This window comes from Drosophila simulans, chromosome 3R, assembly GCF_016746395.2.
Source record: "Drosophila simulans strain w501 chromosome 3R, Prin_Dsim_3.1, whole genome shotgun sequence".
In the NCBI taxonomy this organism is placed as follows: Eukaryota; Metazoa; Arthropoda; class Insecta; order Diptera; family Drosophilidae; genus Drosophila; species Drosophila simulans.
In genome coordinates, this window is record NC_052523.2 from 16,646,710 (window position 1) to 16,664,051 (window position 17,342).

Sequence of the window (17,342 nt, forward strand, 5' to 3'; positions counted from 1 at the left end):
CGAGAGGAGTTCACAGGGCGACCAATGGATTAGTCTCGGGAGATTCTCTTGGACTGGGTCACTATTCTTTTTGTTGGTCAATAGATTAGGGGGTATTTGGTACAGGTTACAGGGTTACAGTTAGTCTGTGTGCGCCCTTGGCTGCTGCATACAATCTAGTTATCTGGTTATTATTGTTGGTTAGATCTAGTTTCTAGCTCATTCGGCAGGTTACAAATTAAAAATAATAACAGCATTTCAGCGTCGATCGTTTGTTCGTTCGGCTGGACGCTCACAACGAGGGACGTTCGTAAAGTTGAGCTTCAACTCGGTTAGTTTGGTTTTAGTTTTCAGATAGATAGTTTTCGATTTCGACTTGGTTTAGTGGATTAGCATGGTTCACTGCTGTGTGTGGGCATGGATTGGTTATGGTGGTGTGGGCGTGGGCGTGGACATGGACGTGGTGTATCGACTGTGGTCTGTTTTCTGTGGTTTTTGTAATGGGCAAGCCATGAGGGAGATATGCGCTCGAGATGAAATGGAACAGACAATGCTGGCGACACACGAAACATATGAAAGCCCGTTTTTAACTTCTCCTCCGAAGGTCGTTGGCTTGGCCGAAAGAAAAAGCCCCGCAAATTACTTGGGCAACCCACAAAAGCGAAAAAAAAACAAACGAAATAAATACGGAAAAAATGTAAGTCAAAGCATAAGTCGGTCAAAGGGTCGAAGGTTAATGTGCTGCGTTGTCAGTTGGGTCGCATAATCAGTTTTCGTTTTTAGTCCGTCCAAAGTCAGGCTCAAAAAGCGCGCTTTCGTCAGCGGCATAAAAAACAGACAGCGATCTAGTTACGGATACAGAAAACGATATAGAGCTACGCTTTAGTCGGTATTAATCTTGAATTAGTCGATCGTTTGGCTAGACAAAGATGGATTTAATGGTATTTAATGAAAGTGTGACAAAGCTTACCATGATGAATATGATTATTGTTATTATTTTCAATTTCAACCTCAATTCCAGAACAAACTGACTCACCTGAAATGGAAAAAGAAGAAGAAGACAGAAACAATGATTATAAGTTGGGATCTGAAGGCAGTGCACGGCATTACGCGGCTAAGTGATGGGAATGTGGCGAATGCATGTGAATGCAGTGGGACCTCCCTGCGTATGAGTGATATCATCTGCGTCACACAGCCTCAAGTCGCCGACAAACGAGACGAGACAACCGACGGCAGCCAGTTGTAAGTAAGTAAACAAACAAATTTCAATTAATAAAATGTGTCAAGCGGAGACGCTCCATTACACAAGCGCATTGGCTGGCAAAAACAACGAGATGGAATAGAATGGAACGGGCATGGCATGGCATGGAATGATCTAAGCGCGTTGCACCTGACTGCCTGGCATCGTGCGGCATGGCGACTTGTGGCAGCCCAAGACTCTGCCGATGCCACTTGGGCGCACTCGGTTCGTTTAAATTTAGCCACCATCCGCCCCCCGAGGCACCACCATTACCACCACCACCCAGTTCCTTTCGGCATGGGTGAAATGTGTGCCATACGCTGACGTTGTCGTCGTCTTGCTCGTCCCGTTGCCACTCAGCGCCAGAGTGTCCTTCAAAAGTATTTCTCTAATTAGATACAGCGCACACACGACGATGCACTGACATTGGGTGGTGTGGGGTATGGGGCATGGGTATTCGCTTGGGCTGGGGGAATATTGGACCATTTGCCCTGCTTTGCATGCATGTGTGAAAATGCGGTTCGCAAAGAATTCGCTACGAAAGCGAATTGCGACCACATATTTAGCACCATGCTGGCCAATTTCCGCCACCGAAGCAATTGCCGGACGCATCTGTCAGTTATCTATCACTTATCCCGTATGAATGGAGTGCAATCCGTGAAATTCTTTTACGAAATTCTACTGCAATGCAAAATACTCGTAAATAAGCGAGAGCCGCAAAATGGCCATGGTAAATAATATGCAGGAAGACAAAAAAAAACAAAAAACAAAACATAAATTCGTTTGCTTAGCGTTTTTATGGGCCACAAAGGACAGGCCAAGAATGTTGCTGCGAAGCTGCGTTGCTGTTGACACTGTGCAGCAGCTTAAATTATGTGACTGTCATAAATAACACTTGCAGCACACTGGCCAAAGACCGCCCATGGTGCTGCAAGTGGGCGTGGCAGAATGGCGGGGTGGCAGAGCTTGCAGGATGGCAGCAGGCAGACTGGAGACTAATTTCGTATGCATTGTGTGCAGGATTGGACGGGAAACTAGGCTAACGACAAGCTGGCACACAGTCAGGACCACCCATTCCACTCCACTCCACTCCACCCACTCCAACCCCAAACCACAGTAAATGCCACGGAGCAATCTGCAACACGCAAATTGTTAAAGCAAAGCCCGAGCGGCAAGTGCTTGTCGCGTACCACGCGACGTATGCGTAATGCGGGGGCATGTGGCACGCGATTAAACGATTGGATCCTGCAGGCGACAAGTATGTTTAATATCCTGCACCGGAAAGTGCTTTAAGGACACTCGAAATGAACACTAAACATAGGTATTTGATCTTGATAGGATTTTCCAATAAAACATAACCAATTCAATCGTTCGATTCGAAACTTACAAAAGAGCAAACGAATATCTTTATGCAACACTCATGAATCATTAGGGCATGCTGAAGGAAATACACAAAACATAATATTTTAAGGCACAAACAAAATTGAAATGGACGCCCACATTTAAGCGTACGATTAGCATATGAGTTTTTTATATAGTCGATTGTGGCTGTATATTTCTTTTTTTTTGGTTTTTCTTTTTTTTTTTTTAGCTGGCTGCTTGTTTCTGTTTTAGCTGCTTAGTTTTTTTTATGAGTGTTTGTTGGTTTGGTTTTATTTCTTGTGTATCGGAATGTGTGCTGGATTGGTGGATGCTGGTGATGTTTGGATTATTTTCTTTCAAAACTTTCAACGCAATGTTAATGGATAATTCATTTATAGCTTGTGGCTTCTTGTTCGGCATTTCGGTTCAGTTCGTTTGACATTTGGGCGTTCTTGATACTTTTTTCTTTGTACATATTTTTTTTTTTGGTTCAGCTTTTAAGTTGCTGGCGGCATTTAGAATGAGGCGACGTGGTGATTGATGCTGTTGTTGGCTGGTTGGTTGAGATTTGTTGGTTGTAGCGAGCTCGATAGTTATAGATAGTTATATAGAGAAGTGGTGTACATTTTATGTATGGTGTAGTAGAGGAAGTTGTGCGCAACTTTTGATTTGATAGTTCTATGCTGATGCTGATTGCGTTTGTTTGTTTGTTCTTAATCAGACTCACCGTAACACCAGCAGGAGTTAGTCTTATAGTTGCCCAGCTGCAGTTGCTGTTGCGCGTTGCTGCTGCTGCTGCCGTTGCCTCCTGATGTTGCTGCTGCTGCTGCTGCTGATGCGAGTGCTGCTGCCGTGTTGCCACTCGCTGTCGCAGTCGGCGTCTGGGCACCTGGCGTTCCATTTGGCGAACCATTCTCACTCAGGGGCGACAGATCCATCTGATGATGCGGAACATGACTGGGATTAGCCGGGTTTTCTATTTGCTTTTGATAGCTATGAACGGCTAATGAGTATGCAGCGTTGCTATGATTGCTGTTGCTGATGTTGCCGATGTTGCTTATGTTGCTGATGTTGCTGATGTTGCTTATGTTGCTGATGTTGCTTATGTTGCTGCTGCTGCTGTCGCTGCTGCTGCTGTTGCTGCTGCTACTGCTGCTGCCGCCGCCGCTGGCCAGCGAATGTGTGGATGAGGGCGACGACGTGGTTGTGGAATGTCGTGGCTGATAGTTACAAGCTAATTGCTGCATATGTGTGGGCTTTGATTGCTGATATCGGTATGTGAGATGTTCGTTTTCTGGTTCTAGTTGCTGCTGTTGCTGCTGCTGTGGGCTGCTGTTGTGTTGGTTCTGATGCTGCAACTGCAGCTGCTGCTGCAAGTAATCAAAGCCAAACTGCTGAATCAGCTGCTCGGCCGCCTTGTCCATGGCCACCTTCATAATACTCTCCATTGCCTTGGAATTGTTGCCGTTCCCGTTCAGTCTTCGTTTTTGTTTGCGACGGAATTGATGCTGCCTTGAATCGATTGTACTCGTTTCGTTCCTTATTCAACTGATTTATGCTATATTTGTTTTCGATTTGTTATTATATTTCGTAATTTGCAATTTGGGCTTTAGTTTTTTCTTAACTGTTCAGTGTTTTGATTGAACCTACGCGCCGCTTTCCAATCATTAAACTTTGTTCAATAAACGAAAGAAAAAGAAATGGAAAATTTGTTTAGATTAAGCTGGCTTTTCATAGGTTTCTCTCTGCTCTGATCACACACACACACGCGCGAGCGGGAGAGAGATAGATAGATGGATAGAGCACTTCAAGGACCTTCGCTTTCTGTCTCTCTTCCCCTCGCACTCCATCGATATCTGAATTGCATATTCATTATATAGATACACATCGAGTTTAATGGCAATCGAGTTTGTAAGGCTTTGGACTGTGCATTTGCTGCTATTCTTTTCTTTTTTCTACGATTTGTTTGGGATAATGCTCTTCATGATGATGCGGTGGTTGTAAAGTTAACATATAGAGATATATAGATCGGGTTGATAGAGTGGTGACTTCGCAGTGGTTTAGTAGGTCGCTCGACTTCCGGATGACTTGATTTAGTTCGATTTGATTCGATAGCTGACGATAGCTCGATATTGATTAGATATTGGTGTTCTTTGATGGCGATTTTAGTGTTCTTCTGTTCTGGTGCCTGTTCATTTTTTTGGTTTCTTGATGGTTTCTTGTTAGATATTTGGTACGATAACAACAACAACGATTACGATGCGACTGGTATATATATATATATAGTTTGTATAGGTAGAAGGCGGAGTGAGAAACAAACAGAGACAGAGAAAGCGGCAGCAGCAAGCTTCAGCAAAGATATCGATTAATTTGTTGTCGATTGGATGATTGCATCTGTCTGGGATGGAACTTATATCCCTCGCATCGGAACAATAATACTTGATAATACATATTCGCTTACAGACATGAGTAGTTGGATGACAATTGGTGCTATGGCGATATAGAGAGATAGTACGAGTATGTCCATGTACGATGGCGTTTGTTAATGACGATTGTTACACAACATCCAGAAATGCTATGGGAGACATTAAGAAAACAATGCCAAAGCTTTACCATTCAGCTGTAGAGTTGAGCTCAGAGGTCAGAGTTCACAGTTCAGAGTACAGAGATGTTGCAGGTGCTCTCGATTCTATAATACTTGATGACAGGACGGCGATCTTTTGTGATGATCTTCTGCTGATGTGTTGCATTTGTTTTTCTCGATTTGATCTCAGTCGTTTTTGATTTGTTTAATAACTTTCGGCTTTTCTATATGTTTTATATTTTAGTCATTACTTGCGTAGCTTTATCACAACATATTTTAACTGCTTTGCTTGCTTGGAATTATTATCACATTTGAGTTGAGTTCGGTTGAGAGTTTTCATTGGTTTTGTGGGAATGCTGCTGCTTCTGCTGCTGGATTGTTAAAAGTTATACGCGACTTTTTCTATTATTGCTAATCGCACGCTTTAAGTGGGGGACAACAACAAAAACAACTGTTCGTGATTATTGAAAATGTTCTTTTTTATATACTTTGTGGGTTGGCGTTCATTTCGTTTTTTAACTTTATCGTTCTGCTGTGTGGCATGCACATCAATTTATTTTTACATTTTGTGTAGTATCTATAATTATATTTGCGCTATGGTTGGCTTTCGATAATTACAAGCACATTTATATGCATGAACGATAATGGTTTAAAAAAAAAAAAAGAACAAAAAAGAAGAAACAAACGGAAAAACGATAATAAAAACGGTAATATGCAACACAGTGGTCGGATGTATTAAAAGCTGTAACAAATATCATGGTCATATATGAAATTGAGCGAATTGAAAGCATTTTAATTGATGGAACAGCGGAAGCCAGTTGATAAGGTCTGCTGATGGCTGATGATTGGGCAGAAGCTGAAAATGATGATGGGATGGTATCTCTGCCTGGAACACACAATAACCATCTTCTCCAATAACCAAAATCTACTCCAATTTGATTCGAACGAAAAGACCTTGGTTCCATTCTAATAAACCGAACATTAAATGAGGCGCAACTATATTTTTGTTTAATTGTTGCGCAGTAATTTTCACTAATCATCCGAAGGCACAAATTAATAACTAAATTCAAGTTTGAGTAGGTACATATATATGTCATCTCACTCGAGAGAGAAAAAAAAAACAAACTTCGGAAACAAACGAATATCTGAAAAACACATGCAAAGTGGGCGTTTCTGAATACCTTTGTGAGATCATCTTTCACACAAACCGAAACCCTTTCGGCTCTTAAAATTGATTTATAGCTCTCGCCATTGAGAAGTCTGCCGGCCAGTAGAAGATGAAATGCCAGCAAAACACCTGCCCAGAAACGTGAGTCTTGCCAAATGGCAGTCAAATTAACAACTGGTTGGCCAGAGCCGAAAACTCCGAGATTACACAATGGATTCGAAGTCAAAAAAAGCTACTGGTTGGAACTGGATGCGCCGTGGAAATGCGAACTGGTGCCACGCATAAATAACACATTTCTCGGACATTTTCGCCAAAATGCCAAAAATCACGACGGTTGAGCAACAAAGGAAGAGTAAGAAGACTCTCTTGCCAAGAAAAATAAAAGTAAAATCCCCAAATCCGTCTCCTCTTTTTTGGAGCTGCTTTGGGGGGGAATAATATGTGTGTTTTTATTTCTATTTATCTGTGGTCTTTTTTCATGAGCAACATGAGCAGTTTTTGGGCATGGCCACGAGTGTCTTGACTTATTTTTGGCTGGCTCTTTCAAACGAACACACACACACTCACACACACACACAGACACACACACATACACACATACACACAGGCATTCACAATCGCAGAGATAGAGTGAGACATGTTTGCCCACATTCAAATCGCTTTTCAAGGTTACGTTTTGCCGCCGTTTTGCTTCCCGCATTTTCAAGACGGCAATTTTGTATTTCTTATTTTATACTTTTGTTAGAGCCCTAAGTACGACGAGTACTTGAGAGCTCAAAAAAAATAAAAAACAGGGAGGCCGCGTGACTCTTGAGTTAATTACGAACAACTATGTAACTCGAAATTGATTTTGAGAATCAACTGATAATAAAGGCCGATCCGATTCAATCCGATCCCAGCTTGAGCTGAGGTCAAACTTCAACTCAACTTGTCGTTTGTTTAGTGCTTTTTTGAATAATCATTATGACTGGCATTGAACTGAATACATTGCTCTGTGTGGGTTTGGTTCGGGGTTCGCTTTGGTTTTACTTTGGCTTTGACTTGGGCTTTTCAGCGATTTTCAAATGCTAATTTCAATGGAAAAGTGTGTATGTCGAGCCTAAGACTTCAGTCGAGAGAACAACAAACCAGGAGGCGACCTTGAAACGCTAGATAAACCAAGTTGACAAGACGTTAATTGCCGCGTTACGTTGGCTAACATTAATATCGAAATATTACGCATACGCCGCGGTGTACGTGTGTGTGTGTGAGGAGGGCTCAGGTGATGGCACATACAGTTAGCAAAGCTCCTGGCAAATACCGAATGAGATAAACCCTATAATTACCAATGCACACGCTAATTACCAAGGTCAACAAAACAACACAATGAGTTACACTTAACCGAGAAACGTACAGAAGCTTTGCTGTAGCTGAAAAGCTGGCTGCTGATGGAATTGCTGTCCCAGCTGCTGAGGATCCTGCTGCTGCTGCTGCTGTTGCGTCTGCTGCTGGTGCTGCTGCATCATCATCGCGGGCGGACTGATCGACGTGGACGAGGTGGTTCTGGCGAACAACATGCTGCTGGCCAAAAGAGCCAAACCAATAAAATCACTGGCAAAATGGCTGCGCGGTAGCTGGGAATTCGTGTGTGGAAAACGAGCAACAGCGAGCGATCGAGCGAGCGCACGAAACGAGCAACCAAACCGCACTGAAGAATTCCGTTCGATGCGAAGACGGAGCCGCGACTCAAGCATAGAGTTTGCCAGAGAGCCGGAGAATTGGAGAATCTACAGACAAGCGGGGCAGCGAGAGAGAGAAAGAGAGGGAGAGATCCGGAGAGCAGCGAGTGAGGTTCATGAGTCAGAGTGTGCGATGGTGATCATGATGATGATGATGTCGTCGTCGTTGGTCCGTATATATGATCTAATGCTGGCCCGCCGATGATTGCCTCACTTCACTCCATGTCACTCGGTTCATTATCAACGCCAAAGAGAGAGAAATACACAAACAGGGGCGGAGACACAAAAGGGGGGGCGTGTGTGTGTCGAAAATAGAAACTGCTGTGGCAACATGTGATACGGAATGAGCCAACGTGATAAGCCAGCGGCAAAAAGAGTGAACGTGTCACGTTTTCACCCTCCAAAACGATGAGAATTCAACGGGGAAGCTAAACCAAACGATTTGCCAAGCGATCCATAAATGACAACGGGAAGTTATGCTTAAAGCCCTTGAGATTACATAAGATGCGATTTAAAACGGTGAAGTAGTAGCCAAATTCGAGAGGCATATATATAATATATTTAGAGGCATATAAAATTAATGGGCAGAAGAGGGATTGTCAGCTTCAATCTTTTAGATTATACAATTACAATTATTCAAGATAGGAACAACTAACAGAGAACTCATTAACGTTTACAAATATTAAACTTGGGAAATACGAGAAAAGGGTAGTGAGTTCACTGGGACTGACCCACGCTGCGTATGCGTAATATAAGGACTTCTGATGACCCAATTATCGAAGCAAGCCGGGCTTGTCCTAATCACTGGCCCGAAAAGAATGTCAAACTGCCTGGCCCCTTGAGTTATTAGCAGGCCACTCGAGATGCTCTACAAGTGCAGTCACACCAAATGCCTGGCCACTCGAGCCGCAACAATGGAATGCACCTAAGAATAAGGTAACCCAAAAACACGACACAGAGATACCAGTTCAGATTGTGGCCAAAACAGTGAGAGTGCGAGAGAGCACACAGCCCCTAGGCAGTAAACGCACTTGAGATTCAACCATGCCACACTGCCATTCTGCCATACCACATTCTCAGCTGCTGCATCTAGCCAGTCAGCCTGCCATCGAGGCAACCCACCCAGTTCTACAGGACCCACCACTCAAGGACGTTGCTGCTGCGTTTGCGGCTGCTGCGGCTGCTTTGGCTGCTTCGGCTGCTGTTGCAGCTGCAATGGCGCCAAATGCTGCAGTGCAGCTGAATGGTCGCCGCGTTCGAGGAGTTCCGAGTCGTCCTACTGCGCAGGACCCTTCCTAGACGAAAAGCACCGAGCAAAGGCAGGCAGGCAAGCTGCGATGGCTGCGGAGCGACCACAGGCACACACAGATACAGATACAGATACAGATACACGTACGCACCCGCATTGTCATCAAAGTAGGTCAACCGCTTGCCATGCTGTCAACGTTTGCCGAGAGCAGCTCTCGCCTCTCTCTTTCACGGCGAACTAGAGTTCGCTACAGTATACACCCCCAACTATTCGCACGCTTTTCCAGCTGCCCTGCCAGCACTGATTACATAAGCCACGCCACCAGTCGCCCAAACCTCCACGCTGACCCACCGCCCCGATTTTCCTCGATTTTACTGCATTTCCTTTGCAGCAGCCCCGCCAACTGACGCATTTCTAGTCCGGGCTACACGGAAAACAATAAGTCTATCTACATTCAAGTATATGATAAAATGTGCAAACGTTGCTTTAAAGTTTTGTTGACAAACAATCGTTTGAATTTCCTAACTTCTTTGGATTAAACTTTAAAACTTTAGGCAGTTTATTTTTCTCTGTGCATCTCAAAAACTTTGCGTTGCTCTCTCACCAGCCACACAGAATTTCAGCCATGACAGTCATAAATAAGAAAAACTGAAAAAATTAAATAGATAGCACACAAAAAAAACAAATGACTGTCAAGGCAGCTAAGCAAATAAATTGCTAGAAAACTAATAAAACGGCGACGTGGGTAAATACCCAAAACCATATGATATGGACCTGTTCTCTGTCCAGCAAACAGGCAGCCTCAATGATGGCTAATTAATTACAAATGCCCAGCTGTACACATACATGTAACGATTCTATTTATCTGGGCTCATCTATAATGCCATCGTTTGAATGGACAAACAGCTGATAAAATGGCATTGTTTATAAGCAAACAAATTCTTACGCAGAACTAACCCATTAACTATTGATGTCCCCGAACATAAAATATAGTGAATGGAGTGGAGTTTATGGAAATAAGTTATATTTACCTATTTAACGAACTTGAACTTACTCGAACAAAGCTTCCGCATTCCAATTCACGAGATAAAACTTAAAATTTTTGATGCAACATTAAGACAACACTTGAATTTTGTTTTATTTTCTGGTTTTTTTTTTTTTTGGGTCTTAACACTTGACGTATTTTAGACAGCCTTCTGTGATGAACGAAAACTAAGGACTAATCTTCCCTTCATAATTTTCAATTGACAATTAGGAAACTCGAAAACACGTTTACGCTTTTGGCTAAATACCAAAAGCCAGCGGGGGCGACAGTGCGACTCTAACACTTACACCTTTTGCTATTTTCGTGGCTATGACGACAGGTACTTCGATTGCGTAGTGGCTGCTCACCTTGGAGCTTGCCAGCTGGTTTTGAGCCGAACAAATCATGCAAAGCAACTAGTTAATAGCTCGTGGTCAGACCGACCGACTGACTGACAGACGGACAGAGTGGCAGTATGGGTTTGGCAATGGAGCTCACGGATTGGGAGCTTCTTCTTTTAAATGCTAATCTCCATATGAATTTTTGTGAACCCCTCAGCTGTCCCGACTGCAGTTCAGTTTGCCGGATGAGCGGAGGAGGGAGGAGCTTTTCAAATGTCATTCAGTTTGGACGTTCAGGGACGTACACGGACAGCACTTGTATCTAATTGCAGGCCATTGATGAAGCTGCAGGAGATTGCAGGCGGAGGTCAGGCCCAAAATTGGGTCAAACTGGGCCCACAATGTCTCGGCGCCAAATCCTGCGCAAAGATACAGCCGCCAGCCAGGCAGATGCTATACTAGGTACTAGATAGCACTGCATGCCATATAACAGATGCCAGTTGTCATTTTAAGATGTGTACGTGTAGGGGGCCCTCGGGGCGTATACGCCATATCTGGCTTAATTACGAATCAAAGTCTGCTGCCTGTTTGTTCGTTCGTTCGTTGGTTCGTTTGTTCGGTTGCAAAACTGACATCGAACGTATTGGGGGCAAACTGCAAATGAATTTCTCGTGCTGATTAATTGAAACTTAACAACAAACGACAACAGCAACAATAACACGAGCGACAAACGACTAAAAGAAAAAAGCAACAAAATCATAGATACTAAGTATATACACATACATATATGTAGGTACGCATATCGGGGGGATATATTGCGATAACAACAACAAAAACAACAACATGACCACATAACAAAGAAGGGAAACGGCACGATCGGCAGAAAAGTTGGGCAAACAAATTGAATGAGTTATTTATACGCTTCGGAGATAAAAAAAGGCAGTGGATAGATAGATAGATAGATAACGAACGAGAGATAGATATAGACAGAGAGTCGAGTTGAGGAGCTTAAGATTGATATTGAAACTGAGATTGAGATCGAGATTGAAATTGAAATTGAGAGAGAGAGAGCACGATAATGGGGATATGCAAGAGCGATTTGAGATATATATTTCGATTTCTTCCTTCTGCTGGCGAAATGAATTGGGTTTCGATTTCGATATTGATTTCGATTTGAATTTGAATTTGATTTGGAATTTTGATTTGGATTTGGATTGGATTTTGGTCAACTTACCGGAACTGAAATGTGAGCGTTTAGTTTGTTCATTTTCCGGATCGGAATCGAGTGGCCTTTTGCGTGAGTCGCCGATTTCAGGACTTGGACATGTCTCCATGGTAGCGTCTTCGGCCATTTTTAACTGAATGTTGCTGGTTTTGGTTATCGACTTTGACTGATGATTGCTTTAGCTTTTTGCTTTGGGTTTCGGTTACTGTTGATCTTACTGTTTACTGTTCAGTATCTATGTCTCGTGGATTCGGCTTGATTGGATCTTGGATTGGATTGGCTTGGATTTGATTTGATTGAATTGAATTTGGTTGCTTTGCTTCTGGTTTATTTCTTTTTTTTGTTAAACGACAGCGAAACGTTCGATGTTTGGTAATGAGGCGTCTGTTTAGCTTGGTATTATTTGGTTTTTGGCTTGCTTGGTATTGTTTCTCGTATTTCTGTTTGGTTGTTTTTGGTGCGTGCGAGCGAAAGAGCGATAGAGCGAGCGAGCGAGCGAACGAACGATCAAACGAGCGCAGGATGCGTCAGTCACTGTCCTTTAGTCCTAGTCCTCGTCCTCGTCCTCGTCCAATGGATGCGATGCAATTCGATTCGATGCCTTTATTGGGGGGAATCCGCCACTGGCATCTGAGCGATTGATGGGCTATGTGGATGAGGTCCTTGGTCCTTGGGTGCGCTACTGATGCTGCCACTCATGCACACACATGGAGGTACAGCTATCGATCGCTATCAGTGACAGAGACAGTTCGTGAACGTCGCTATATATGCATGTGCACATATACTGATACTCTATTTACGATCCTTCTATGTTTCAGTATTAATTTCATTTAGGTTTATTTTTTTTTAGTTTTTGTTTGGTGGTTTTGTGGTGGAATGTGCGAGTTTTGTTTTTTTTTTTAACGTTTATATGAAAAAAGAAAAAGAAAAAAATATCTATGAGTGAATTATGCAGCAATAATAAATATACATACAGTAAACATTTAGGCAATATATAGGTATGTTCTTCGCAATAAACTTGTAGATATAGATACAGTTGTCAGAGTGGCAATGCATTTCTCGAGTAGTAAAACACACATAGGTGAGCAACATTTAGATAGGCACAAACATTTAAATTGGATTGATTTGATTTGATTTGTCTTGATCTTTCGTCTTCAAAAAAGCTATTTACAAAACGAGCAAGGCATCTTGCGAGATTGGTGGAAAAAAGGGGCGGGGCGGGATTCGGGTTGGACTGGGCGGATCTTTCAAAAGCGTGGATCGTGTTAGGCATTCACATATCAAAACGATTCGGGGCAGGCAGATGTGGCATAGAGATAGATCGGTTTGAAGCAAGCTTGTGAGCGTTGAGCATGTGGAATGATGGAGAGCAGACGACAGGATGAGTTAGAGGAGTCCACAGAAATAGTTTTGAAAGCAGGCCCCCTATAAGAAAGGATCCCGTGTGTGGGAATGCGGTTAGAAGGGCTGCGAAAACTCTGTACCTAAATGTACACCTTATAGTTAGGATCTTACAGCTACCTATATTATTTGATACTATAATACTGGTTATACAGATTACTAAATCCGTTGAGTTCGATATTTTGCTGGCCAATTTAATAGGTTGAGAAATCCTGCCGCTTCGTACCGCGATGCTTTTAATAACTCCACTGCGCTTATGAATCGTTAATTTAAATTAGTTCCTACCTATCCTAAACAAGTCCGTACCCACGAAGCAGTTTTAGTTACTTATGAATACCTGAGCCAGTTTTGTTTTTTTCATAATGGCATGGCAATGAAGCCCCAACTTGCAACTCAATTATGCATGAGATGTTTTATTTTATTATGATTTCATTGCTAATTAAAAATGCGACGACACAAAAACCGAAGCGCGGCCAACAGAAACAGCAACAACGAAATCTGCAGCAACGACTGACGACGCGCGTTTATTTGTTTAAAATGGCGTTTAATTATACAAACATTTTTATATTTTATTTCTGTTGGTAGTGCTGGGGCTCAAGTGTGCGTTTGTCGTGTGTTGGTGGCTACTCGATTTGACTGCAAACGACCTTGACCATTGAAAAAGTTGTATTTTTTTTTACTCATTTTGCTGTTGTTCGTGCCCGCTTAGCAGCGACCACAAAGCAAAATGAGCAATAAATCGAAGAGATGGCAAAAGCCACCGACGTTCAATGCTAAGCATGCGCCCAGATATATAGATACACGGCAGAATGCGTACTGATAGATACGCGTTTGCAACTGTATGGCATGTGCTGCACAGGAACCAAAATTGAAGTGCAGAAGCATTAGGTTATATCACTTAATGCGAAAGTATTATTATATTTCAATGCATTATTATATAAATACGAATATCTTTAATGCGCACTCCTGTATCTATAATTTTTCCAATATCAAACAATCTATAATCACTTGAGTATCTACTATTTGTCGAAGTGTAATCACAGCACCTGTCGTCAGCGCAGTACAGAGAACAAAACAGGTAGGTCGCACAAATTTGCATTTACTTAAGAAATTAGTGCGACTACAAATACGAAAATCAAGAAACTAAGATCGATTTAGCAGGAGATGCGATGGCCTGCGCTATAAAACGGGTTTTCGTTTATTGTGAGAGAACCAGTCGCTTTTGCGCCTCGGCTTGGCATTTGAGTTTTTCAATTAATTCAACTAATGCTTTTCGATCGGCTATTTATTGTGTTTCGCTGACGTTCGTAGAAGAATTCCCATTCGAGTTCTGAACAAAAGTCACAAATCCAAATTTCAGCTGCAGGTCGCTCAGTGCCAAGCCTGCGAGAAGTGTGCCGCCACCGAAAGTCCCCAGAGATGCCCCATGCCACATGCCACATGGCAGGCAACCACGCAAAGTGCTCGACATTTTTCGCTTTTTGTGTGTCCTTGAAAAATGCAGCGGGCCAAATGGGATTTGGGAAACTTGCAGCCAAATACTTTTCTAGCGTTCATTTTTTTCGCCGTGACGATGATTAGAATGAAAGCCAAACAACAAGAAAGCGGCATTGATGCACTCAAGCCGAAAATGTGTTAATGGTGATGAATTGGAAACAGCTGCAGCATGAAATTCACTCTCCAATCAGCCCAAGGATATTCCGCCGACGGCACAATATTCATTTCAAGTCGTTCGAATGGCGAAAGTGGGCGCACGAAATGGGGGAGGTGCGCCTTGGAACAGGTTGCATATACATACTTGTGTGCATGAAATGTGTTATCTAACTTCTAGGCGCAAGTTGAATACAAGTTGAATACATGTATGTATGTGGCATATAGTGTGTGGCATACAACATATTGGAACAGCTTTCAATATATGCCATGTGGCATATGTGCGGTACGAATCATTCACCCTTTGCGGTATCCATCGAGTTCAGTGGACATCTAGAGGAAGCCTGCAAGAACCGATTTCTCGGTTTATCATCAAAGTTCCTATGTGAAGCGGGGCAAAAAAGAACGCCGGGCAAATGAAAAAATATTCCATTTACTCAGTCACTCGTAGTATATATGTATAGGGCCAGGCCAACTTATCTCCCTGTCGGACTCACAGTTATCACTCGAGCGGAGACGACGGCGATAAGGTTTATTTTCGTTACTTTTTGGTTTGACGATAAGGAGCACGGACCAGAGACGTAAGCGATGGGGTTTACTACAAACTGAATCAATTAAAGGGGGCCGATGGTGACTCGAAGACACAACGCCCCTGGAATTATGACGATATTATAACTTTTCGTGAGCTACTTGTTTGCAGGCGAATGAGAAGTGAGTAGACAAAATATGAAAGGGAATAAGCATGACATCAGAGGTTTGGAAAGTAAGTTCGAACTATAGTTGGGTGGTTTTTTGCTTTTTAAAGGGGAGACACGCGACCCGCATCCCATTGTCAGGGCGCAAGATTTATGTTTTGTTGCCTAATTGAAAGGCCTGGGTTGTTTGCATGTGCTGCTGCCCGATAAGCAGTTCTCGAGCGGCTCTTTAATGTACATTGTACACATATCTGCATAGAAGGTCCCTGCTCGGGCGCCAGTTGCACATATGTACATATACATATATGTAACATTAAAGCACGAAACACTTTTTTTTTTGAGGAGGAGATAGATTGGGGCTTGGGTGGGGAACCACTTTGTGGGGCTCTCGAATAACAAACTGTCAGTGGCGATGATTCCCAGCACTTAACGGCACGACACTCACTTGAGACTTGAACGAATCCAAATTAAAACTTCTAAAATAACGCACACTTCTGCGACGACAGTGCGCGAGTACGTGAAAATTAAATACAACTAAATTCAAAAACTGAAAACAATTAAAAACGAAATGGGTTTCGAGGCAGGCAGGCCAAAGTATCTACGAGATTCAAACACTTGCCAGCGAGAGCGGGAGCGGGAGAGCGATACCAGGAGTGGGAGCGGGAGCAGGAGAGAGTGTGTGGGAGAGAGAGAGTATCTGGCAGATACTTTATCTACAAGCTGTCGAGTGCGAGTGCTCGTCGCTGGGTTTGCAAGTGTTTGCTCAGCCGTTTTCAGTGCTCTCCCGCGTACATGTGTGTGTGTGTGCGTGTGTGTAGTTATATTCTTATCAGTAAATAGTTTACGTTATGTGCTGCACTTTGCTCCGTCTCCCTCTCTCTCACTCTCTCTCTATCACAAATTCCCACTCCCACCGCCATTCGCTTCATTGTTTTGTTTTTGTTGACTCGGCCGTGTCTCAGACGCCTCGACGCTGATAAAACTTTAAGTTTTGCCCATTTTCGGGTCCTAAGTGCACTTATCAAAAAATGAACCCACTAACTGATAAAGTATTCCAAGAATTACATGTTGAAGAAGTTTCTAAACTTATATATATTTTTTTAATTATTTATATAGATTCGAATAATTTCATAGTCATGATAGTTGTTCAAAACAAGTTATAATAAATTTACGTAATAAAATTCCATCATTTCTGATGTGGAATCATTTTTTAAGAGTGTCTATAACTAAGCCACAAGTGACGTTTAGAACCTCTTTTGAGGACCAAAAATCCCCCGCTTTTTGTTGGCCTATCGTCTTTGTTTGCTCATTTCAGGCTCATTTATCGTCTTTTCATAGGCTCAACACAAATCCGCTGACAGCAGTTTTGTATCTATCGTCGAGTGTGTGCTTGTGTTTCTCTATCTGCGTTTTGACAAATATCATGTGCGATAAATCTTCGCCTGCCTGCAGACAAGGACACCGCACCACCACTCAGTCGGGCGTCCTCAATTTTTGATGACAAAGGCTAATGGCAATTTATTCCGACATTTCCGAAGCAACATTGACATTGCTAATCCGAAAATGTTTCATTTGTTTGACTTGTCAGCGGGTCTTGAAGTACGGCAACTGGTTGGAAAACACTTTTCCACGGCGAGGAAAATGTTAAAAAAAAAAAATGGATTTGTCCACAAAGTGGGTGAGTAATGGCCTCGGGAATGGAGAAT

At 42.8% G+C, this 17,342-nt stretch overlaps 1 protein-coding gene across 20 annotated transcripts in view; it reads right to left on the bottom strand.

The window, feature by feature from the left end:
* The window catches only part of LOC6728790 (RNA-binding protein Nova-1), a 37,025-nt gene that overhangs the window by 10,281 nt on the left and 9,402 nt on the right, over positions 1-17,342 (bottom strand). For 5 of the 20 annotated variants that reach the window (XM_039294614.2, XM_039294615.2, XM_039294618.2 and 2 more), the window contains 4 exons: positions 11,900-12,697; positions 5,195-5,536; positions 3,309-4,253; positions 950-1,015 (listed from right to left, as the gene is read on the bottom strand). The exons of 1 other annotated variant lie outside the window; for it this stretch is intronic. In XM_039294614.2, the coding sequence (XP_039150548.1) occupies positions 950-1,015; positions 3,309-4,029 (787 nt within the window). In that variant the 5' untranslated portion in view covers positions 4,030-4,253; positions 5,195-5,536; positions 11,900-12,697. Of the gene's footprint in view, positions 1-949; positions 1,016-3,308; positions 4,254-5,194; positions 5,537-7,726; positions 8,057-10,331; positions 10,505-11,899; positions 12,698-16,037; positions 16,059-16,081; positions 16,207-17,342 lie in introns of those variants that run through there. 14 more of the 20 variants (XM_039294621.2, XM_039294622.2, XM_039294628.2 and 11 more) reach the window with 14 other exon arrangements.